Source organism: Hydra vulgaris, chromosome 02 (genome assembly GCF_038396675.1).
Source record: "Hydra vulgaris chromosome 02, alternate assembly HydraT2T_AEP".
Classification (NCBI taxonomy): domain Eukaryota; kingdom Metazoa; phylum Cnidaria; class Hydrozoa; order Anthoathecata; family Hydridae; genus Hydra; species Hydra vulgaris.
In genome coordinates this window covers 47971162-47998405 of record NC_088921.1, presented here as the reverse complement: position 1 = coordinate 47998405, position 27244 = coordinate 47971162, and the positions used below count along the sequence as shown (strand labels likewise).

The window sequence follows — 27244 nt, the reverse complement described above, 5'->3', positions numbered from 1 at the left end:
TAAGCACATTAATAACTGGAGTATCTCTATCATGACACATTAATAACTGGAGTATCTCTTTAAGACTGCGCATTAAAGAGACAACTTTCTTCCTTATAGAAAAATTTTTTTACATACAAACTTTAATTTTCTTTAAAATCAACGGGGCGAGAGTCCTTATAAGCTGCAGATGGTCTGAAAAAAAATTAATAAAAACTTATTAAAGAAAATAAGAATAAAATCCGTTCCCGTTATTTTATTTTTTTTTTTTTTTTTTGTTTTAAAGAAGTCATAAAGTATTGAACATTAAGCGTTTACTCAAAACAAAAATTTTTATATTTTGCTCTTTTTTTAAAATTATTGAAATAAAGCGAAATTATTAAAATGGTATTATACGGAATCATAATTCGTTATTTCACATATTTAACTCATGTTTTTTGAAACTTTTTATACCAATGGTAATTAATTTAATAAATTTCTATATATTATTTAGTTCTAAATATTATTTAAACTGGTACTAATATCCAATCCGTTGATAAATAGCGATTGGTGCAACGTCTACCGAAATATTTAAAGTTTTTTTAAATTGATTACAAAAGAAATTTTTTTTTATAGCTTTCAAAGTAAACAATAAGTATAATTTTTTTATAGTTATTTTTATTTACCGCTTACTAAAAAATATTTAAATAAGAAACAAGTATATATAAGGTCGGTGTGGAATAGATATACCAAGACCCGTATTTTACGGTCATGACAGCTAATTCAAAATAATCCGTTTTCAATAAGGTATAAAAAATCCGCCTTACTTAACCCAATAACTAGCCTTAGTCATGCTAATTATTGGGTTGTTCTCGCAAACTTGATTAGTTTGAAAACAACGCGCAGTTTGAGGCACCGGAAATTCATTCATTTAATTAGCGCTTTGCAATTGAATCTGAAGTTTTGCAGAAAGAAGGTGTAAACCCCAAATAAAGGTTAGAAAAAAAGTTTATCGTTTTTTAAAAAATTAACCTGATACGTTTCTGCTTTATTTTTTATCTACAGTATTTCCTACCACTCAAATTGTCCTTTTCTATATATATTATTATTTTTTATTGAGTTATGTACAAATATATTTAGGTTGCTATTAAATATAAGTATGTCAAAAAAAATTGAAAACTATTTATTCTTAATTTCAAAAATAAATAAAATATCTGTTGCATTATCTAATTTTTTCAAGTTTTAAATAGAACTGCATTTTTTTTTTGCAATGTTTTCTGTTGTTTGTGCATTTGTTTTGCAATTCTTTCCAGCTTTGGCTGCATATTCTTTAGGCTTTGGCTCTTTTCTTACTTAGCCACAAAAAAAACATTCTGCCATTGGTTTTTTGATTTTCCAAAATTGATATAGATATTAAATTATATATTTATTTTGCTACTTGTTACTTTTTTTTAGGTTTTTAACGGGCAAAACTTTCTAAGTTCTCTTAGTTTGCAGTACTATCATTAAACACATTCATCAAGGTTGTGCTCAAAAGTGTCAACAATTTTTAACAAGTTTCAGTTGTCTTGTCACAATGGGCCGAATGTTTTATATTTGTGTGCTATTTGTTATTATTATGCTTTAAATACAATTATTAAATAAGAATTTATGTTAGTAGCATATTAATAGCATACTTTTTAAATTCTTTTTTATAATATTTTTGTATCGGGTATTTTATGATTTAAAATTAAAAATTATTCTCTAATTAGTTATGCATTTATTTCCTCATCACTTATAAAGCATAAACTTTCTTAGCTCATCCAAACACCAACTTATCTCTCCCACTAGAAAGCATATAGTTGCAACAACTTATTATAGACAACTTTTGCAAGTCTTAGTATAATCAATATTAAAGTGCAAGTAAGCCAATTATTAGATATAATTACTATAAATTTATTTTATGTCAAATGCAGGTCTTGAAAAATTGCTATTTAAAAGAGGATCAATTTGCTTTAATTTTAATGTGCTAGCAAATTTTTAAAATGATTTTTAATAGTTATTTTATTAATTGAATTTAAGGTTTTTATAATTTTAAACAGCTCTTTTTTAGAAAATAGCTGTCAAAATGTTTCAAAATTAGAAATGAGATTGAATGTTGATTTATTTACCTTTATTATGTTTCTCATTTAAAAAATTTGAATTTTTATTTAAAAAAATTTTAAAATGTAAAATTTTGATCGCTATATATATATATATATATATATTGTTACCAATACTGAAGTTTTAGAAAATTTATAACATTGTATTAAAGCTAGAGTTTATTGCTTACAAAGCTGATACTCTACCATTTATCACAGTTATTATGACTAACTACAGCACTTGAGTTGTGATATTTACCCCTTAATTTTTACTACATCCTATCCGAACAGTTTCTCTAAAATTTTTAGTGGTCACTGCTAAATTTGTTTTGTTAAACTGTGACGGTGAAAGATATTTTTAAAAAATGAATACAGAAAAATATGGAAGAGTTGAACATTTATATTGACAATACTTGTATTTAATATAAAGTTGTTTTCAAAATGTCGAACAGGTTTTATTTTAAAATAAGAAAACAAAGCGCCTTAATGAGCTGAAGTCATTAATTTAAGGTTAGTGGCATCAAATTGGCTACACTTTTCAAATTTACATTGCTATTCAAAAAAACAAGAGTTTATTAGGCTGGTCCTTAAAACAACTTTTTTTTAAATGTCTGCTCTCATCCTCTAAATGTGTTCTATATAAAAAAATAATACTCAAATTAAAAAATTTATGAGGGTATTTTAAGACCCTTCGGGTCTTAAAATCCCCCAAGACGGGTTCCTATAATTATCAGAAAAGTAGTTATCAAAATTATATCATGTTGGATCTCAAAAGAAGTGAAATTATATAAAAACTTCAAAGTTATATAGAAATTTTTTCAATGTTTTTTATAAAATGATAATTCTTTTTAAATTTTTTATATAATTTTGGTTTTTTTGAGAAAATATACTTTTGAAGAACTTTTATTTTGATAATTATAGGAACCTGTCTGATATTTAAAAGTCTTGAGCTACCCCTAAAGATTTTTTTTTTCCTCTTTGCTTCCAACAAGGCTGCAAGCAATCACTATTCGAGTTAAAGGTTACTGGAAGAAAAAATATAAAGATTGTAGAGCAAGATAATGATTGACTGACGACTTAAAAGATTGCAAATTATATGAATTAGGAAAGCAAGATGAAGGAAATGAATTCCAAAGAGCTGATGTTCGAAGAAAAAAACTAGAGGAATAAGAGTTTTTGGAGCACTTAAGAACAGTCACAGAAAAAGGATGAGACTTAATTGAATGACAAGTAACACTAAAAATGAATTTTAGTAGATGGCACAAGAGACGCTAACTCTTTAGAGCAGTGCCCATTATAGTATTTGTAGAAAAGAGAAAAAGAAGCAATATTACGGCGATGTGATAATGGTTAAAGGTTGGCTGCAAAAACAGGTCCGTGTGTTTTTGCACCTTGTCTAAAAGGGAAAGGGCATCATTAGAAGATCTGCCCCAGATATTGCAACATTATTCCATACAAGGCTTTGAGATTTATAGAGATTATATAGAGATTATATAGAGATTATATAGATTTGAGATTTATAAAGAATAGAATCCGAAGTAAGAAAGTGTTGATAAAGAGTTGCAACCTTAGCGGATGCAAATTTTAAAATGGATTTGATATATGGTTTCCAAAAAAGATCGGAAGTAAGAGTTAATCCTAAAAGATGAAGGGACTCATCGAGTACATCATCGTTCATAAATATTGGAGAATCTTAATTATTGCGAACGCAATTGGCTAAAAAAAATTGAGTTTTATCTGAATTAAAGTTCACCAGTCACTGTGAGCTCCATGCTGTAGCAGAAGTGCGATCCTTTTCAAATGCCCCCTCCAAGCAATCAGAGAGTGTTGGATTCTTATCATGACAAGAATAAATGGTAGTATCATCAGCAAACAATGCCACCTTAGATGTGAGAATATCTGAAAGATTGTTAATGTAAATTAAAAAGAGTGTAGGGTTAAGGATTGAACCTTGAGGAACCCCTGAAGTTGCAGAATAAAAAGTGTGAACCCCTGAAGTTGCAGAATAAGAGTGCTGTCCATCAAGGACAACATTAAAATACAATTGGAAAGGAAGGATTCAATAATCTTAAAGGTGTTACCAAATGCAACGTAAAAAGAAAGCTAATGGAGAAGACCACTATGCCAAACTTTATCAAAAGCTTTAGAAATGTCAAGAGCGATGGCCTTAACATCTCCCCCTTTTCTCTAATGTATGATAAAACCTATCAGTTATTACTGTTATCAAATCAGCTGTAGAATGAGAAGATCAAAATCCATATTGATGATCAGAAAGTAAGTTATTAGATTTAAATTGAGAGATTAAGTGTTTGTTAATTAAAGATTTAAAAACCTTGCTTATGATAGGAAGAAGACTAATGGGACAGTAGTTTAACAAATCAGATCGCTCTCCAGAATTTTTGAAAATAAAATTAACAGATGCCGCTTTCTAGCAGGCTGGAAAACAAGACTCTGATAAGCACTTGTTAAATAGTTTTGAAAAAATAGATTACAACTCTAGAGAACACTTCTGCAAGACTATAATGGTATGTTGTTCAGACCACAAGCTGTTGAAGAGTATAAGCAGGAAATTACTTTAGATACAGAAGCTGGATTGATACGAATGTCAAGCATAGGATCAACCGGTTTGATGACAAACTCAGATAGAGCGCAACTAGTGGAGTCAAGAGATGAACCATACAAGAGAGGTGGATATACAGATTTGCCCTTATTTTTGATACTATTAAAGATTCTCCAGCAGTTGTGACAGCCTAATTTTTGTGATAAAATACGGGATGACCTGACCTGAGAAAATGCAGACCTGAAATTTCATGACCTGAGAATAGCAGCCTTTTTCAAAGCCTGCTATTCTCAGGTCATGAAATTTCGTTCCTGCCTTTTGAGAAAGGCAAGAACCTTTTTACAAAGATTTCTAGCAGTAATAAACAGACATCTGTTTTCTGGAGAATTGTTTTGCTGATAGATGTGGAATTAACGATTTTGATTGGAAATTGCAGCTGCACAATGTAAAAACCATGGAGAAAAGTGAGGCTTAACCTGGAATCGTCGAGAGGGAACAAAAGATTCCATGCCAGCCTAAATCCACGAAGTTATGTAAGAAGCACATTTGTCAGCAGGAAGACAAAAGATTACTACCCAAGGGCCATCACAAAGAAAATCACGGAAAGAGTCCCAGTCAGCTTTAAAGTAATTGTAAGAGGTACGATGATAGGGGGATTCTGGTGAAGAAGAATGAGATAATAGTTTTAGAGAGATCAAACCGTGATCAGACGCACATAAGGGTGAATGTGGAGAAACTAAGCACCTACTAGAATCAGAAACAAGACATAAGTCGAGTAAAGAAGGTAAATGATTCAGGTTGTCTGGAAAGTGAGTTGAAAAGTTGACTATTTGAGTTAGGGATTGAGAAAGGAAAAAGTTGTGGGCTTTAATACAGAGTTGCTGAGTCAAGAGCCAAGCCATTCAGTGTGTTCAGCATTAAAGTCCCCAACAACAACAATATTGGCTGATGGATAAAGAGAGAGAGTTTGGTCAATTTGATCAGAAATAACATAAAAAAGAGTGCAGTCTTGAGATGAAGGAGAGCGATATAGAACAAAGAGAAAGACAATCATGTGAAGTGGTGCTAAACAAAAGTACATAAAAGAATTGTCTGTGGATCCGAACCTAGTTTTCTGACAAATGGGTGAGTTCTTACGAAATGTAAATGCCCAGGCCAAGCATGTAACTGTTGAAGTCTTTAGGAATTAAAGGAAGATAACCATCAACACTAAGATCACAAGATAAGATTAGAATGAGTTGCCTAGTCATAAAAACAGAGACACAGATAAAACCCATGCATGAGTCAAGAAGATCCTGCATTCAACATCCTAAACTGGAAACAATGTATTAAAAATACATCTGCGCCAGCCTAATAGATGAGGAAGGGCTGGTCAACAAATAGAATCTGTTTACCCCTTAAGAAAATAATTTTTTTAATTTGTTTTAATTCCAATATTAGTTTATTAAATAAAACACATTTAGAGGGTGAGAGCAGACATTAAAAAAAAAATTGGTTAAAATGCCACCCATAAGTTTACCTCTATACTTTATCTATATAAGCCTTTATAAATCTTTATCTTTATTATACTTAATCTCTATAAAGACAAAAGAATTGATCTCTGTATTTTTTGTAATTTGTTCATTACAAAATATTCATTATTTTTCAAATGTTTTTTTGCCTGTCGAAGGTCAGCATCTACTGGAAAAATATATTTCCAAAATGCTAGATTTTTTCTTTAGCTTTTGTTTTTTCACAACACACAACACAATGGTATTTCAAGGACTTGTTGCTTATTATGATAAAATTCGAAGTGAAGGTGATGCAAGAACAAAAGATTATTTATTTGTCAGCGATCCAAAGTATGTGATTTTGGCTGGTATTTTTTATCTTGTTATGGTTACAGCTGGACCTAAATTTATGGAAAGCCGTAAAGCTTTGCATCTTCGTGGAATGCTTATTGTTTACAATTTCTTCTCAGTTTTGTTATCTGTTTGGATGATGTGGGAGGTATTGAAAGTTTTTAAATCAGCATTATAAGCACATAAAATATCTATTTTAAATATTTATTTTAATATAACAAACCAAAAAAAATACTGATGAAAATAAAAATACTAATGTTTTTATATAATATTTTCACATTTTGACTTTTTTAGATATTTGCTACTACATTCATCAGTTCAAAATTTAACTTGGTATGTCAGTCAAATGATGAAAATGATACCTCCTCCAATACAATGAGAGTAAGTATTTTTTAAAAGTTATGCACTATGAGCAAGTTAACACATTTTCTTTTTTTTTGCTTAAGTTAAGTTATGGTAGTTTTTCACAGCAATTTTTTTATTATTAAACATTTAAATAACAATACATTTATTACTTTAATATTCAACTTATTAGGTTATGACTATTCATAAAGTTTTCCTGCTTACTTATTATTATTTTTAACAATTCATTTGTAAATATAATACTTATGTTTTTTAAAGTTATGATCCTTGCAATTATTTATGAAATTTTGAAGCCAAACTTTTTAACCCTTTTTAATGGATCGTTAAAACCTAACATGCTGAAAAACCCTAAATGCATTAAGAAACACATTTATTAGTGCATTATTTTATTGCCTAATGCATTAGGCAATAAATGCGTTTAAATGCCATTTTAAGCTTTGCAATTTATTCAGAATTTTTTTTTTCTTTAACGAAAGCAGCATCTAGTTCACCACTTAATTCAAAGTTATAATAAAATAAATACTATATTATGTTCAAGTTTATTTCAAGTTTTTTTATATTATGAAAAAAGTTAATATTATTTGATTCTATGTTGTATTTTTTTGTCACGGTTAGTTAGTCAATGCACATTGGTGGTATTTTTTCTCTAAGCTAATAGAGTTTTCCGATACAGTAAGTATTATAATTTTTAGCTATAAATTTATTCTATAAAGACTTTACTTGAATTTGCAAAATTTTTGTTATATGTTTTTTTATAGTTTTTCTTTGTGGTTCGAAAGAAGAACAATCAGATATCTTTTCTTCACACATACCATCATCTTTCAATGTTACTTCTTCAATGGTGTTTAGTTAAATATGCTCCTGGAGGAGCCTGTAAGTGATTTATATATATATATATATATATATATATATATATATATATATATATATATATATATATATATATATATATATATATATAGTTCTATAGTTTGTTGGCTTTAGGAAGAGCGGAAGGAAAAAAGTGATTCTTACGCCAACACATACGTCACTTTTAATTACTTTTGACTTTCGTCCAACATTTCCGTGTTGGACGAAAGTAAAAACCATTAATTTAATTACAAATTAATCGTTTTTTAAAAAAACCACAAAAACGCAAATTTAATTGACCAGAATGTTTTTAAAAACATTCTGAATGTTTTTATAACATTTTGAATGTTTTTAACAATATAAACAATGTTTTTATTTTTATTTTTTTTAATAAAATGTTTTTATTTTTATTTTTTTTAATAAAATGTTTTTATTTTTATTTTTTTTACTGTAAATCATGCGCGGAGTGTTGCTACATCGACTATCTTATAGCCTGACTCGCAAGGGAGTGCTGCTACATCGACTGACAAATAGCCTGACTCGCAAGGGAGTGCTGCTACATCGACTGACAAATAGCCTGACTCGCAAGGGAGTGCTGCTACATCGACTGACAAATAGCCTGACCCGCAAGGGAGTGCTGCTACATCGACTGAGGGTTTGGTTGGGGCAGGCAGTCTATCATTATTAAAAAAAAAAAATTCCGGTCTTGCATTTTAATTTTTACTTTTTGTCAACAAAATATCGAAAAAACTTTCGGACAACATCTAAGGGTTCTATATATATATATATATATATATATATATTAATTGATTGATTGATTGATTATGCACAAAGATTTTCAACGGTTAGGTCATAAGGAGTAGTAGCTAGAAAACCAATTAGCAAAAATCTGCATTCTATTTTTATATATTACTTACTCATATTTATATCATATACTATTATTACATATAGTTATCTTATATATACTTCATGGATGTTTCAAGGCGGACATACTGCTTCTTTTTTTTGTGAAGCATTTTACAAAGTGGGAACCATTAAAACTTACGTAACTTTTAAAATATTAGAGAATAATATTTTTTATAAAGAAAAGTTTTGTTTTGTAAAAAGATTAATAACTAATGAAACTTTTCTGCTTTTGGTATTTAACAAAATAATTCAATCTTTCATTGAATTTCCAATTAACTATTTAATTCTGATATTACTATTTCCAATAAACATGCTGATATTACAATTTAAGCTGAATTATAATAATTTTATAAAATAGTTTTTTTTTTAAATAATTTGAAACCTATTTTTTTGAAATTTGCTATTCAATATAAACATTTTTAGATTAATTTTAAAAGTCAAAAAAACTTAACTTAAACCAAAAGTGAACAGACTCAGAGATTATTAGTCAGGCAAAAAAATATTTGAGATGTTTTTAAAATATGTTGATCTAGAAACTAAATTAATTTTTAAATATTTCACATATTTTAGTTCTGTAAATAATTTCTACTCATAATTTGTGTGAGCATGTTCATTTTGATAAGGTGATAAAATGATGATCATTAATAGAAAATAGGTTCAATACAATTAAGCAAAAAATCAAGTACGAGTTTTTCACTTTTCGGTTTTAACCATAGAATTATTTAGCTTAAATCAATAAAATATTTGAAAAAAAAATCTTTCTTTTAGTATAACACATATAAAAAAAGTTGTTTGCTAATTAGTTATTCTATAAAATAAACAGAAAAATGCTTTATATTCAGTTGGGCCAATGATTACAAGTCCTTTTATTAGATAAATTTGTATACAGTTATTAGTTGTTACTAATTTTCCATTCTTTCACTTGAATCAATATTTACTTCAAGATTTAACAGCAACAAACTGCTTAAGGTTGTTCTGTGGTTTAACAGAAACAAACTCCAATACTTATGTAACTGTAGAGATAGATTAGAATCAACTTAATCTAAAGCCAATAGTCAAGTTAGCATCTAAAATTAAAAACCACACATAATAAATATATATTATAAAACTTTAAAAAAAGCAATCTTACACAAACATACAAGAATATCACTTTGAAACTCATAAAATCATTTATAAATAATTATTGGGGGACTTTATTTTTTCACATTATTAAAACAGTAGTGTAGTTCTGTGGATGGAAAACTGTCTAATTTCAAAGCAAGGCTCATAGGGTTGTGGGTTCAATTCTTACTTAGATATTTGTTTAATTTTAATGTTTTTTCATTGATTATGATAAAAAATTTGTTGGCGCTATATTGCAGTATATATAGCTAATATTGTAAATCAACATTTGCTATATATATATATATTCAAATGCTGACATTTTATATTGGTGCAATATTGTTAACAATATTTAGCCATAAGAATGCTACATAAAAGTAATTGGCATTGTAAAATACCTGTACCATGTAAATACTATGTAAAATACATTGTACAAATTATAAAGACTAAAAAGTAGAAAACAAAATATAGATAAAACATTTGCTAAAAAATATAATCTTTTTTGTAAAAAAATAATCCTTTTGAAAAAGCAGAAAATAAACTTTTTAATTTAAATTTAATAGTTCAGTAAACTAAATATTGACAGGTGTGTTTCAAAATGAACCTTGTTCAGACCTGTCAATCTTTAGTTTACTGAACTATTAAATTTAAATTAAAAAGTTTATTTTCCGCTTTTTAGCACAAAAAAGATTATTTTTTAACAATTGTTTTTTGCTATATTTTATTTACCTTGCTCTAAACACACAATGCACTTTCTCACCTCAACAGCTTAAAGTTTTGTATCTCCTTTAATGTACAGTTTAAAGTGTTTTGCTCCTAATTCTTTTCTGAATGCAACTGTCTTAAATCCTTGATTACACAGTTATGCAAACAATTAAAAAATCTAATACAGAAAAATTATTTTTCAACTGGCTATCCATCACTCCTGTAGATTTGCCATGTCTACAAATTGCTTACTTAATAAGCGCAAGGCTTCTGCTCTAGATAAAAAATAAAACAGCATGAAAATCTTAAGTCTTGCATTCCATAAAACATTAGTCGTACAGTTTTAATACTGTTTCTAATATAATATGCAAAACAGAAGGCATTACATTTTTCAAGGTTGTTAAGAAAAGTTACAGGAGCAATAATTGAATAATTAAGCTTTCATAGATATATTAAGTTTCTACCATGCCTATTTTCACACAGGCTTTTATTATGAGCACTTCACATACTAGAGATTGTATTGTTTTTCTTAGCAGCTGAACCCTGGTGTTCCAGAGCATCATTAATGAAACAGAAATCTTTACTTTTAATTTAAAATCTGACGACTGAATTCTATTAATATTATTGGCACACTGCCCAAGAATAAAGGCAATATTCTCACAACAATCTTAACCTTGATACATACAAAATGAATCAACATACACAGATCCAGATGATTTATAATTGACAAATTCAAAATGAAAATTCATAGCTTTCCTTCTTCATACTCATGATAGCTCTTCATCAAAACCAACATTAAAGTTTGCTCTGATTTTAAAAAAAAAATTTCAATATAAGTTGTCAAATTTTTAACCGTCAATAGAGACTGAACAGGGTGCTTCATTTGCAGATTGATAAAACTTGGACTTCACGGTGACAAGTTCTTTACTGACATGCAATTCTTGTACTCGTCAAATAAAAATATACCATAAACATAAAATAATATTTATTGATAAATAATTGCACTTGATAATGGAAGACTAATATAATAATAGTCTTGTTATTTAAAAATAAAACAAAAGGCAAACTTTATTTAGTTTATATTTCAAAATTTGTCTTATTGCAAACAGGTATTTCAATAAAATTCTTTTGATTATAGGTTGGGATATCACACAAATAAGGCTACATCATCACTTTAAAATGTAAACAAAAATTTATACATAAAACTAAAATTTGTTGCAAAACTTGACAAGTTTAAAAACATATTTGATAACATAACCAGAGGCACAAAATATTATTTTAATTTTCATACACATAACAAGTTTAAATTTTAATAACTTATTAGAGCTTTCCGGACCTGTAACCCAGGTCATGGTAGGTCTAATACAAATTTCCCACTTATTATTTATTTATTTTCAATAAGTTACAGAAAGTAGTAGAAATTAATGGTCTTAGCCTCATTAGAGATCTTTATTTACCATTTCCTCTTGTATCGCTTGAAGTTGACTTAATTGAATATTTTGAGTTATATGATATCGAAGCTTTAGTTTCATTTTTAATCTATTGCTTTTTTAAGCTTTAAAACTTTGTTCTGTTCTATTATTCAAGCCATTTTTATTTTATATGATAATGCAACAAAATTTAATAACAAAAAACTATAAGCAATAATAATCGGCCTACTTTAGAGTTAGATTAACGCCTGCCAACCATCTATTTATTTCAGCATTCATTCGGGTCATATTTTAAAAATGTAGAAAATATTTAACAAAAAATATTAGAAAATATTTAGCAAAAAATATCCAGAATATAATTTGTCTTAATTTAGTGTTGAGCTACTATATTCAGTTTTATATATAGGTAATTACTGAAAAGTTTAAACAGATATATCTCAATAAAGTATATATTAATCTTTTGTTTACAGAAAACTTTTTAAGAAGTCCACAAAAATGGAGAATCTTAAATTTATATATCTTTAAAACAAATTTATTTGAAATATATAAATGATATATAGTTGAATATAACAAAATAAAGTATATGCATTTTTGTAACTAAAACAGAACATTAAAAATTTTTTTTTTTGTAACAATTAATGTTGAAGTCATCACAACTTCTGTTATAAAGGTACTTTTCAAAATCAGTTATAACAGCCGGCAACTGCAGGATGAGGAAACCAAGCACAGCTTATTATAAAAGAAACCATATAATAACTTAAAATGCTTATTATGGATAGGGATGATGATTAAACATGTATTAAAATGATTACATGACTATAAACAGATTTTTTCATCCATCAACTTTTGCATCCATTGCCAATGTAACGAACATTTTAAACATGTTTCTACAACTTCAGCTGGTTGCCCTCTTTTCGCAACAGGCAATATTTGCCTAAAGTTACCACCCAAAATAGCAGGTGGTTGTTCTCTTTTCACAACAGGATGTATTTGCCTAAAGTTAAAAAATAGAATTAATGTTTAATAAACAAAATATAATTAAGTTAAAGAATGAATAATAAAGTTAAATAACAGTTTTAATACCTGATTTTTGCAATATCAAATCAAAAGTTGTTTACATTAAAACAGTTAAATTTGACATCGATTAAACAGTAACTAAGCATTTTAGATTAGACTTTTCATACATAGCTAATTACTAGCTAGAACTACACTAGAAGGTTCTATTTGACCTGATTACAATCGCTAACAATTATAACTAAGTGCATTAAATTACTAATTATAAGAAACACGTTCAAAAAGCCTAAGAACTATTTAAAAACAACATTAAACATTAACCGTATAATAATATTTAGATGTCATCTATCAAAAGTATTACTTTTTGCATTTAAAAGTTATTTTAAAATGCATTAAAAACATACTTTTTGTAAAAAAAAATTACCAGGATGACTTAGGAATCAGATAGAATAAAAACTCATTGATAAGTGTTCCAAGTTTCAAACATCAATCGTGAAGATAAGTTATCAAATCTTAGTTAGGCCAAAGGTAGGTTTTCTGTTAAAATTGCAAAAAAAAGAAAAGTGATCCTAAATCATCAGTAATATTTCAATAATTTTTATCAAGTATTTCAATAATTCAATAATTAATTTTAACAAAATATTTTATCAAATGTTTCAATAATTCTATCAAATGTAAATATTTAATTAACAGCGATAGATAAATCTTTTATATTTTTTTATTTGAAGATAAATGCATTTATAGAAAAAATACTACTATTTTAAAGTTTGTGAATTTTCATTCTTTCTATGAGAAAATAGTTTTTTTTTTTTTTAAACTCACTATGCAATGCCCAATTTTACATTGTGTGAAACAGCCATGACTTTTTGCAAATGACTTTGTAAACCAGCTTTAATTGTACACGTTATTGTAAATGATTTCTATTTATACCAAACTCTTACTACTCTTAGACTTAGTCAACTTAGTCTAGGAATATGCAGCTCCCATCTGGAATCCATATTGGCAGTATTGTATTGCTAAACTAAAGAGCGTCCAACAATGAGCTACTACCATTAAAAGTTTAAGATAATAAAGTTATGAGAGATTAAAAGTTAGGTTCACTATCACTGAAGAATAGAAGAAGAGTTAATCTAATACAAGTTCAGTATTCAGCAGGTCGTTTATATTCAGCAGCTGACCTTAATCAAATGAGAAACGGCTGCCTAAAATAACACTCAAACCAGCTGCTGGAAAAACTAATAACAGCATGAATTTTTATTATTTGCTGCCGTAAAACAAGGTTTTTATGAAATCGTTATGAATGTAGTTTAATGCAGCCGTTCAATATTTTTATATTTTAGATATATGTAGATAATGAGCAGCTGACATTAAAAAATTGAGGAACGGCTAGCTAAAAAAACGCCCATACTAGCTGCTGGAAAAACTAATAACACCTTGAATTTTGAATTTTTGCTGCTTTAAAACAAGGATTTTCTAAAACTGTTATGAAATAAGTTTAATGCAGCCGTTTCTAATTTTTTTATTCAGCAGGTTATTTATATTCTGCAGATGACCTTAATCAAATGAAGAACGGTTGCCTAAAATTACACTAATAACAGCTGCTGGAAAAACTAAAAACAGCGTGAATTTTTAATTTTCGATGCTGTAAAACAAGGTTTTTAGGAATATGTTATAAATGTAGTTTAATGCAGCCGTTCCATATTTTTATAATTCAGATTTACGTCTTTATTCAGCAGCTGACCTTAAAAAATAAGGAACGGCTGCCTGAAATTACGTTCATACCAGCTGTTGAAAAAACTAACAACAGCGTGATTTTTCAATTTTCGCTGCTGTAAAACAAGGTTTTTAGGAATATGTTATAAAGACAATTACCACAACTTTTTACAAGAATTTATGTGCAACTATAGGAGACCAGGGCTCCTATAATTGCACATCAATTCTTGTAAAAAGTTGCAACACTTTTTGAGAATATGTAGTTTAATTTTATGATTAAGTTTACAGTTAAGTTGCAAATGTTGTTGCAAAATGTTTATTAAATGCATGATAAAATGTAAAAATGGGTGTATGACTTAATTGCATTGAGTAAGTTTGACCACTCTGAATTATTTGATAATTTGTTAATAAATAGGTATGGGTGGTTAATAAATAGGTATGTGGCAAATGAACAGGCGTTGGTGTAATAAATGAATTACCTTGAGTGTAAAAAGGAATAGGTGTATATGTGATGCAAGCTAGTCTTTAAAAAAAAACTATTGAATGATTTATTTATAAAAAAAGTATTTTATGATTTCTCAATATTGTTGTCATATTTTGTTTATATATTGTTACATTGTGATACAAAATCAGTATGTTTTATACCTGTAAAATATATTTTCTAGCCTACTTTGGACCCTTTTTGAACTGTTTTATTCATTCAATTATGTACACCTATTACATGCTAGCTGCTGTCGGTCCACACATGCAAAAATATTTATGGTGGAAGAAATATCTTACAAAAATGCAAATGGTAATCTTAAAATTTGTTTTTATTTTATTGTCTTCAAAACGTTTTTGACTTTTTAAGAAACATTATTATAAACTATTTTACACAGACTGCTTACAGAGTGTTTTGTTTAGTTCAACTTGTTCACAGCTCAACTTTTAGTCTTGCATTGAACAAAAAACTCTAAGGTTCCACTTATTTTTAAGAATATCTTTAAATAAATGTTAATGTAAAGATTTGTAAACACTGAAGATTCATCTAGTAGTGCTCTTGTGTAAGATTAAGGGACATCTTGATCATATAAATAGTACAGTAAAAAATATTTATTCTACTGACAAAAATATTTAAATCAATTTAAATATTTTTTTTTACTTTATGGAAATATAATAAAATATAAGAAAAATAAGAAAAAAGCTTGATGTTTTTTTTTTCTATATCTTTACATTTGATCAAAAAAAAATTTAAATTAGTTTAAATATTTTTTTTACTAATTGGATTTACTAATTTAATCAAAAAAAATATTTAAATTAGTTAAATATTATTTTTACTAATTGGAAAGCAACATGTTTTTTTTTGGAGGTAGTTGAGATGAAAAAAAATTAAAACTCAACATAAGAAATTAGACTTATCAGATACAGTATTAAGTATTCAAATTATTTTATTTAAGTCAAAAAGAGTTATATTTGAGTTAAAATTCACTATGTTCTACCCTTAAAATGTTCAGTGAACAGTGATTATATTCATGGTATTTATGGCAATAAAAAAATTACTTTTTATTAAAATATAAAGTTACATCATTTGCAATTCTTTTAAATTTTTTTTTCAGGAATAAATTAAATTTGGATTTCAGTTGAGATAAATATACAGCGGGTCATTCCATATAATATTGCCATAATTTAAAAATATTTAAACTGAATATTAGAAATATTTTAGAAAAAATTTTATTAAATTAAATTAACAGACACTTTAGTGCATCTAAAAAAAATATCTTCACTTCATTATTTATTTTTATACACGTGTAGGAGATGTTTAAAATTTGGTAGCCATTTTTTAATATTTTATGATATAAAAAACATGGATTTCTTAACATGGAGTTGTTTTAAAAGTTATTATTATTTATTTTTTTTAATTTTTAATTCTCAGAATAAACATTAGTGATTAAATAAGTTTGTTAATAAGTGATTATTATTAATATTTCAATTATTAGTTAGTATGTTACTAAAAAGAAAAAAGGCATTTTTCATCATCACGACCGCAACTATTATAACAAATTTAGTTTTTTTATACAACCTAAAATTATTATTTTTTAATTAGAAAATATTTAGCAAAGGCATTTTAGTTGAAATGAATATGTGTGTAAAAAAAAAAAAAAATATCCTTGTCTGAAAAAAAGTAAAATGCAGTTTCTTTTTTGTCACGACCGCGGCGTAATGCCGCGGCGTAATGGATGTTTCGATGTTTAAAGGTGTCATTTCAATGTTTAAGGAAAAAGATTTAATTCGAAAAACTTTAATTAAACCACGTGTTATAAAGAGTAATTTAAACAATTGATATAACTGTGTATTTAAATGTTATGAACTAATTTAAGATATAACATATTTGACATATTCTACATAAAAATACAGGAAACATATAAATATTAAAACAATGCCCAAATTGCACAAACAAGTTTGTAAAGATTATAGAGAAAGAAAGAAAACTGAATTAAAAGAAATAGAAAAAAAAATGAAGTAATATTTGTCACCAACAATCAACGCCAGAGCAAGAATTAAAAAAGAAATGGAGCTTGCTAAATTACGACAACGTAAACACAGAGATATTCAAAAAGCTCAAGGTATCATTAACATTCCTTGTTCTTCTTTTAGTTAAATGGAAGAACCTGTCTATCAGTCAAGTTTGTCAAAAGTGCGTGCTGTGAACCGTGTTAAATTAACTTTACCAAAGTTGCCATGAAAAGCAGTTATGTCATTAAATAGTTAGCAGTAGAAATGAACATCTCGTGCATTCGTTTATCTTCTAGTGTATTCAATCATGTACTAGAGTCTTACAACTGCGAAGAAATATCGCGATGGACTCAGGTAAAAAAGACTTTATAAAAATTGATAGTGAAAAATTTCAAAAACGTTACTTGTTACTTAAATTAAGGGAATGTTATGCCCCAACGCAGAAGAATTTGGTAGCAAGATAAAATTTTCCAAATTTTGTGCACTTCATCCAGCTCGAATAATCACATATTGAGAGGCGCCTCTTGAAACCTGCTGTTGTTTAATTCATGAAAATTTTATTAACATATGCAACATTTTATCCTCAAACCTTAATTTTGAACTTTAAAGCACAAACTGATTAAACAAAGTATTCTTTGCAGCCCTCTCACTCCAGATTGCCTCTCACTGTCATGTAGTTTTTGCGCTAACTGTCCTAACAACCGAATGCTACCACCATCCAAAGAGTAAAACAAAGACTACCTCAATTTCGGATTCACCATTTAATTAAACATCACCAAGCGTCTGTTTATCGCCACCAAAGAGATAATATTATGGATGGTGAATTATTAATACACTTTGATTTTAGTCAAAACTATTGCTGTACTAATCAAGAACAAGTTCAAAGTGCTTATTGAAGTCAATCTCAAATAACAATCTTAACTGTTGCTGTTTATGGTAAAGAAAAATATGGTTGCTTATTTAACAGATAAAAATGATCACAGCAAAACATGCATCAGTGTTTTCCTTGAATTAACTTAAAGGTAACAGTTCAATTTTTATATCTTTTATTTTTATCTTTGAATGATGGATGCATAACATTTGTAATATTTTTTTTAAAGGCCTACGCAACCAATTCAATTATACACAAAGTAACGTTGTGGAGTGATGGTCCATCTTCTCAATTTAAAAACCGCTTCATGGTAAAATTCCTAAAGTATTGTCAAGTGACATTTAATATTCCAACTCGAGTGGAATTTTTTTGCTACACGGAAAAGGAGCCCACAGAAAAGGAGCCATTGATGGGGTAGGAGGAACTTTAAAAAAATAGCATGGCAAAAGGTTAAAGCAAGACAAGTTATTATTCAAAATGTGTGGCAGTTTTATGAAGTGATATGCAAAATTTCAACGGTAAATTTAATATATTTGACTGAAGATGAAATCGATCAACATTATAGTCAGCTAAGCGGTACTTTACTGCTAGCAGAAAAAGTTGAAGATATACGGCTTAACCATTATTAGAAAATGAAAAATGAAATTTTTAGCATGAAAGAAATGTTGCCACTATTAGACGAATAATGCAGCAAACAAAAAATCATTATTTAGTATATTGATTTGTTTAGTTTATTTAAATATGTCTTTAATATTGCAATTTAATAAAGTAATTTGTTGCGTTTTTTATTAAAAACCAAAAAAAAAAAAAGGTTTATTAAGTTCCTTGCTTATATTTTCACCTTTTGCAGTAGAAATGTCACAACCGCGACTATATGTGGAATGACCCCATATAATTAAAGTTATATATATATATATATATATATATATATATATATATATATATATATATATATATATATATATATATATATATCAAGGCCTCAAATGATATGCATATATGTCAAAATAGAGTCTTGAAAACCACTCCTCAAGTGGAATAAAGTTTCTTTAAATGTAAAACTGTCAAAAAGGTCAATAATTAAACTAGAATCACAAGGGTTTAATAGATGCAGGAAGGCATGTGGAAATGATTGCCAGAAACTTTTCAAGTCTTGCCTTAGAGGCTTTTGACAATACAATATGTTTCAGTTTGCATTAAAATTAATTTTATCAACCCTGCCATTATTTTTTTCAAACTGGTGCTCCAAAAAATGGGGAGTTGCATCAGTTTATGTTCTTTGACATGTTTAAAACATTTTGTTTAGTCATATGTTTACAAAACAGTTTAAAGAACAAGATATTATACTTTTTAAAAGTTTTTCAAGAATGACACAGCCAAGTTTTATTTTATGCAAGAAAGTTTTGAGCATAAATTCTTTTGACATATTTCACTTAGATATGACATTGAGGTTTTAGTCTCGACAATATAATATAGTGTTTTTCTTTGTTATAAATTTTGTTAAATATTTCTTTAGATTCAGTTTGTATTTATTATCGTGTACATACTAAACGCGTTGCGATCTGGATGCAATTATTGGGATACAATTCTTTGGATAAATGTGATTTATCTTTTTACCCTATTATATTTATTTGGTGTATTTTACATAAGGTCATATAATAATAGAAAATTGAGAGATGACTAGTTATAGAATTATACAATTGTTATATATATATATATATATATATATATATATATATATATATATATATATATATATATATATATATATATATATATATATATATATATATATATATATATATATATATTCTTTTTACGCATGTATATATTTTTGCACCTTTTTATAACACAACATTGTTATCACACTGTGTGACCTAGCGCTGAGCGCATTAAATGCGTCTATTTGATAATGGCGATTACTGTAAAGTAACAATATATATCTTCAATTTTTATGTGAAATTTTTCTTACAATAGCATTTTTTAGCTTTTTAGCTCGTGCTAGATCATATAGGTATTTTATCATTAATGTTTTTATGTAACGCATTCACTATATGTGTGTGTGTGTGTGTCTATATATATATATATATATATATATATATATATATATATATATATATATATATATATATATATATATATATATCTCTGTGTGTGTGCATATATATATATACATACATATATACACATATATACATATACACACGCGCGCACACATATATATATATACATACTTAGTGCTTTATTCATATTTATGCTATTTGCAGTTTTAAATAAACTACAAAAGTATTTTTGAGGAAATGATTTTTTTTGTTTAGGATAGGTTTTTTAGTGAAAGAGTGTTCATAATTGTATTTTTATAATCGAGTGTAGTTTTATAAAGAATTATAGAATATTGTTATAAGGTTCAAATTTTTAATTATTGCGTTTTTTCTGCTCGGCAACATTAATCCTTAAAAAAGACTAAAGTTTTATCGATTTATATAATTATTTATTATTATTTTTAAAAATTGTTTTTAAGTTTAAAACTAGATTCATATAGAGTTCGCAGGCTGCTAGTTAAATCAAACACAAGTCGATGTCGTGTCGTTTATAACTTCTAAATCGTGCAAACGCACAACACTAAGCTTTGCTTAAAACTTGTTTTCATAACAACAACGTAGCGTTAAATCGCACCTAAAAACCTACATCGCTAAATAATGCGTGGTTAGCGCATAAAACGTACTTTGTTAGTGCTTGATTGTTTGTAAAACTTGCATCGTTAAACTTAACCCTTTCGCGACTGAGTTAAAAACAGCTGTACGACTGCGCGTATAATAACGATCTAGGATCATGATCAATTAAAAGAGTATAAAATAAAAACTACTTGTCAGAATTTTACAAATAAGAACTTGTTTTTTTTGTCAAAGAATTGGCTTTCAAAAAATTAAAAAAGTTTTTTTTTATCTTGATAACGTGATCAAAATATATCATGTTGAAACTAACAAAAATATATAGTTTCTCTATGTAACCTTAAACAAATAAGGAAGAAATACATAAACATATCGTTTTTGATTTTAAATAAATGAGACATTTATAGTGGTGATCAAACAAAAAAAATCTTCACCACTATCATCGAAAAAAATATCAAGGATCTCATTTATGACAGTAAATTTTTATCTATTTTTGTCCTTCTTTAATATAGATTTTTAAGCGATCAATAAATGCAATTAACAAACGGTTTGAAGCATTAACTTAAAAAATTATTCACATTTCAAAGATAAGTTTAAAGTTTTCCTCAATTGCTATAAATGATTTGAAATATTCAAAATTGTTTATGAACCGCCATGCGGGTCACTCGTCATTTAGAAACAAATTTTATGAACCGCCATACGGGTTACTCGTCAAGAAAGGGTTAACATGCAACACGGCGATCACCGCAACCCTTGCCAACTTGCAAACGGCGTATCTGATTGGATAAACAAGCAGCGAAAAACTGTGTGATTTATATTAAACCCAACAAATCTCTTATTCTTTACTGTTAAATTGCAAACTAAGACAACAAATTTCTTAATTTATAACTTTTTCTTTCTTAGCTGTACATCAAAGTAATCAAAACATAACAACAATAATAAGGAAAAGGTCATGTTCTATGAAACACCTGTTCCATAAAATTTGAGACTGGCTTTAAACTTGAATAAAAACTTAAATAAACACGATAAAAAATTTTTTTTTTGGTATGTTCTTAGAATTAAATATGCAGAATAGGAAAATAAAAATAAATTTATCACAAGACTCCATATCTTCGAATTTGATGAAGTCTGGTATTGGTACCTTGTACCAGGTTTTGAACAGAATTTAGGTCAAGTCTACTGGCACAATAATGAATCCGACGCTCAAGGTTTGATATATTATTTGTAGATCATCCATTCTTGTACACATCCCGCTCAAGCATTGCCCAAAAATCCTCGATAACACGAGCTTCTGGTATGTTTGCTGGATTGTCTTTTTTTTTTTGAACAAATGGTATCTTCTGGGTTTTTAACCATTTTGTTACCGAATTAGCATAGTGAGATGTTGCTAAATCGGGCCAAAAGATATACTTGGTGTCTCGATAATATTTATTAATAAAAAGTTGCAAGCGCTTTTGTAAACACACTTTTAAATAGATCTCTTGGTTTACCGCTTGGCCAGAAGGAACAATGTAAATAGATGTGACCCCTCGAGGGGAGATCGCCATCCATACAAGTAATTTTTTTTCAAATTTTGCAACATCATAATACTTAACAATGTCTGGTTTCAGTTTTTGATCATTTGAATAGTATGTATTATTACCAGCCAATGTGCTATTCGACAAAGTAAAGTTTGACTCATCGTCAATAATAAATTCACGGTTGCGATATTTTGAGTAAAGTCGACCACATTTTCGGCGACCCCAAAGCCTCTGTTCTGGAGTTCTGCTTGGTCTTTTTTTTCTTTTATAACAAAGAATAGGTTTTTTAAAGCATTTTAATATTCGTCCGATGGTGCATTTGCTACAACCAAGTCTTCTAGAAGCCTTTGAAAATAACACACACCTTCGATTATTAAACATTTTTCTTAATTTGATGCGGTTGTTTTGTGTATTAAGAGTAGGCCTTCTTCCACTTCCAGCTTTGCGACTCAATAGTTTATTTTGATCTTACCTGTTCATATATCTATAAATTGTAGCTCTTGAGTAGCCATCCATCTTGAAATGGTTCCAAACAACGTGTTTTCCATCTTCATATTTTTTTTTATAAAAATTATACACACGACTTTTTAGGGCCTGTTGATTTGGCATTTTAAGTTGTTATCTAAACAAAAAATAATCAGAGAATTTATATGCTAATTGAAAGAGGAAAGAAAGAGCTTTCATTTGATATCAAATAATAATTATTTTGTCAAGCTTACTAATTAAATATCGCTAATTCAAGTTAGTCTCAAATTTTAGGGAACCGGTGTTATGTCTAATGTTGTATATATAGTATAAAATAGTGTCCGTGATTTTGAACCAACCGAATCAAACTATTTTGTTTTATTTTGCAAAAAAGACTCATTGGCCTCCCGAGTGATCCCAATCGTAGCACAAGCTATTGTTAAATAAATAATTATACAGTTTTTTTTTGCCATAGCGTTTTTGTAAACATTGCATTAATGGCAGGTAACGTAAAAATAACATTCTCCTCTATTAAATAAATTAAATGATTTTCAATTTTGTAAAGAATTGCAAAAAAGCCATTGTTTTATGATAATTCTTGACTTCGGATGTAATAAGTTTTAATAAACTTCGTACTAAAGTCAAGTCATTTGCTGGAGTGTCAGCAGCATTACGACACTTGAACCATTATTGTACATGTGAGTCATTAACACTGAAAAATCGATAAGTTTTCGGCACACCAATTATCCATTATACTTTTATCAGTTATTTGTTTTGATAGAAGTGTCATTTTAATGCTGCAGATTATTTTGGACATCGTGCAAGGCTTTCAACACCGATGTTTAAATTAAGGTTTTTTTGCTGACTCACTCCCAAAGAAAAAATCTGTTAAGCCCAACATTTCTCGATGGTAATTTTTTAATAACTTTTTTGTATAGTTGTAAGACTCACTTAAAAAGTCCAAAGTAAATTTTCTCAAGGTCCTCCCACACAAATCTATGCTTTTCAATGCACTTGGTTACAATTGCAATTTCCTTGTCTACCGATTTCCATGTTATTCAAAATAAGCCAAAAACATTTTTTGGTGCAGAAGATCCAAATAAAGCTGTTCGTGCAGTTGCATAAATCAAATAGAGTCCATGAAACTCAAACCGTAATTTCTACTATATGGTAACAACGAGGTAGATAAAGTACCTTGATAGACAGACATTTTACGTTGAAAATAGCAGCGTCTTTCAAGTGACCACTGTTCACAGCAGTTGTGTCATAACATATTCTCAGTATTTTCCCATTAAGACTCCAACTATTTTTTTATTCCGAGCTTCTACGATACACTGAGAATTCCTATTGTTTCAATTTTTGTAGTGACAAAAGCCTTGAATTTCTCTGTTTTTTTTTTTGTTTGTTTCTTAAATTAATCTATTTGTTGTAAACTTCCATTGTAGTTAAACCTATATCATTTTCTGTATAGTTCTTGTATTTCCATAATTTGAGTACTTCAAAACCAGCTTTGATAGATGATTGACGAGTCAAACATTTTTTAAGTGTGTTAAAATAATGGAAATAATCAAAAACAATGAAAAATCATTGGTACCACGCTTTTGCGAATCGGCAAATTTGATGATTGAGTCAAATCTTATGCCACTTTTTCAACAAACTTTACGCTTTTAGCGGATGATCAGGTAGAAGACTTCTAAAGTTCTTAAAACAGAAATAATTGTAATAACAAATATAATATATATAATATTTAATATAATAACGCATAATAATTAAAAAGTCAGACGAAAGTAAGCTTAGGGCGAAATTGAAAAAGTCAGGCGAAAGGTAAGTTTTAAGGTAAGTTAAGCTTTCATTTATAATAATTAAATCAGCTCTTCTTTGTCCACGTCAATATAAGTCTTTACCAATGAAATATATCTTTAACGCTACAGACGATTTCAGACTGGTTGGGACAATCTACAAATAACATTGTTCCTGTATATACTTTTTGAATCAGATTTATATAAGTTTTCTTATTATTAACCGATTTTTAAAATTGTATTATCATTATTGAATATATTATGAAAAACCTTCAAAAGTTTATAATTAACAAAAATGTATCATAATTTTTTTTAAATAATTTTATAAATTTAGCATTATATATACATAAGATTATAAAGATAGGCAGTAAAAACCGTCAAAATATTTTTCTAATTAGGGGAGAGTGGGACACCATGAAATATTGTAACTGTGGAGGCATTTTAAGAGTTGCGACAACCACTTTCATATAGTGTAACAGTTTCAATCATTTGATATCATTAAGCTAGCAAGGGGTTGAATTTTGTGTTTATGTGATGACATTGTAATTTATCAGATGACAAAGTATTTTATTAATGTATGTTATTTATTGTGTTTATCGGCAAGTAACATTATTTTGTAAACTACAATCCATAAGTTCTTTACTTCATAAATCAAAACTATTAAAAAAAACAAAGAAGTACTAAAAATTAGGCGATTCTTTTCTTTTAGTATGTATGGGGTAATTTGATACAGCGTTTGTGTGGGGGGCCCCAAAACTGTAGAACAATGTGTCATAAACAATTCTAAAAATCATCACTCTAAGTTTTATACTTTTTATTTAATTTTTTAATGATACTCATAGTTTGCGTTAAGGATACCTTAATACAAATTTCTAAATTTACTTTAAATAGTCTCACAAGTTTAACCGGTTATATTTTGGTAGTTAGAAATTTATTTTTGGAAGTATAAATTTATTTTACAAACTAAACCAATGGCCTAAAAAAAAATCCTTTCAAAAAATTGTTGAGAAGCATAAGCCAAAAGTGTATCATGGTGCCCCAGTCTCCCTTACTTTTTTTTTCAAAGTATTTGGCTGTTCATACAATTAAAAAAATAAAAATACAAAAAAACGTTTTTAAATACAAAGAATCGTTTTCATTGAATAAAAAAAAAACAATTTATATAAACAGACTTAAAGATATGAATAACCGAAATCATCACAATTTTTTCATAGAACCCCTATTTGAGCTAAGTAAAATAAAATTGTTATAAAATTATAGGGTAGAGCGGGGCTAGTTGAGCGTAGGGCCAAGTTGGGCAGTTAAAATGTCGCAAAAACTAAGCATCACATGACAAAACATCTAATGGATGAAAGTTAGGGAATTAAAATGTTAACACAATGCACAACAAAAAATTGCTGAAAAGCTATTAAGTAAGATACACGGGCACTTTTTCTATTTTGGACCAAAAAAGTGAAAAAAAATTTTTTTGTTGCCATTTTTCTCTGGTATTCTTATTAACTATTTTATCTGCCATCACTTAAGTGTTAATAATTTACCAATTTTTCTGCCATCACTTAAGTGTTAATAATTTACCAATTTATTCGACTTTTGATTAAAATTAACTGTTTTTTTTTAAGTTTTGCTTTTCTTTTTAAAACCTAACTAATGCGTCACCTTGTCTAGTAGGAGTAGGTTGAGCAGCTTTGAAAAAAATAAATAAAACTGAACTATCGAACACAAAGAAACAACTTTGATGAGAAATAAGTGATATATATTTTTAGTAAACACACTGTCTGCAAATAGGTAATCTCCTCTCGCTGTACTTCCATAAATGAGTGATATATATTTTTAAAGTTAGTAATTTTTAAATCGATCTTCAAAGTTCAAGATATTGTATAAATTATATTTTTATATTTTATGACACTTTCTTACTATTAAATTTTTTCTCTTTTTTTGCTTACGTCATTAAAGTGTCTAAAATAAAAAGTTTATGTTTTTTACACACACAAGTGTGTAAACTATACACATGCTTACTGTTAGTGAAAGTTTTATTGATGATTCACCCAAGTTTCGCACCAAACATATTCATTTATTTGTTGATTTTTCAACTTACGACACACTATTGCTCAATTTACCTCGCTGGGGTAGGTTGAGCAGCTCCGCAAACTTTAGGCAATCTCTTGTCAAAAAAATTAAAAACTATACTTAACAAATTTTTAGCAGTGTAAATTATATTCCAAATATAAAAGAAATTATGTAAATCCGACCCACCGTTCTTTCAAAGATTCACTTTTTAACCTAAATCAGTTCTAAATGGGTAGACACACTATTTACTGTTAAAAGGGATAAACCTGCCGTCATTTTTGTAGGCATGGAACCTGTTTGAATTTTGCGTTTACCGCAGAAAGGGAAACACGTCCGGGACTTGTTCTCTTTCTGCGGTTAACATTAGTAACCTAAAATATTAGTAACCTAAAATTAGTAACCTAAGTAACCTAACCGTTAGTAACCATTAGTAACCTAAAATAATAATATTTTGCTAGTGACTTACCAATTTCTTTGTTAAAAATGAGTTGTTCAGATGAACATGACAATCCTTTAAAGATAAGAAAGAAAGGAGTTGTTAATTCAGACAGATATAAAAGGATTGTAACTAAGAAGGCCAAAGTGGCAGGATAAGAATATATAAACATGGTTGGAAAAACAATACCAGCCAAGGAACCAGCATCTAATGTTTGCAGGTAAACTTTTATCAATTTATTTGTATTAATTGTTATAATTTTTAGTAATGTTCATCTAGAAAGGTTTTTAAATACTGTTATATGTCGTGTCTTCTGCATAAAATAAATCGACTGAGGGAAATGCACAACACTTGTAGGTTT

The 27244-nt window shown here is 28.0% G+C and overlaps 1 protein-coding gene and 1 long non-coding RNA gene across 3 annotated transcripts; both read left to right on the top strand.

The window, feature by feature from the left end:
• Positions 1-803: 803 nt before the first annotated feature.
• Positions 804-20343, top strand: LOC136077002 (very long chain fatty acid elongase AAEL008004-like). 2 transcript variants are annotated; one of them, XM_065791173.1, is made up of 8 exons: positions 838-953; positions 1756-1860; positions 6360-6627; positions 6774-6860; positions 7458-7514; positions 7601-7715; positions 15226-15353; positions 19441-20343. In XM_065791173.1, the coding sequence occupies exons 3-8, from the start codon at positions 6388-6390 to the stop codon at positions 19606-19608; spliced, it is 795 nt and encodes a 264-aa protein (XP_065647245.1). In that variant the 5' UTR covers positions 838-953; positions 1756-1860; positions 6360-6387; the 3' UTR covers positions 19609-20343. The 2 variants fall into 2 exon arrangements, with proteins under 2 accessions (XP_065647244.1, XP_065647245.1); XM_065791172.1 differs by lacking the exon at positions 1756-1860 and having other exon boundaries at positions 804-953.
• On the top strand, positions 16146-18693 carry LOC136077003 (uncharacterized). Its single transcript, XR_010636765.1, has 2 exons — positions 16146-18075; positions 18154-18693. It is a non-coding gene; the product is annotated as an uncharacterized LOC136077003 (long non-coding RNA).
• Positions 20344-27244: the final 6901 nt, after the last annotated feature.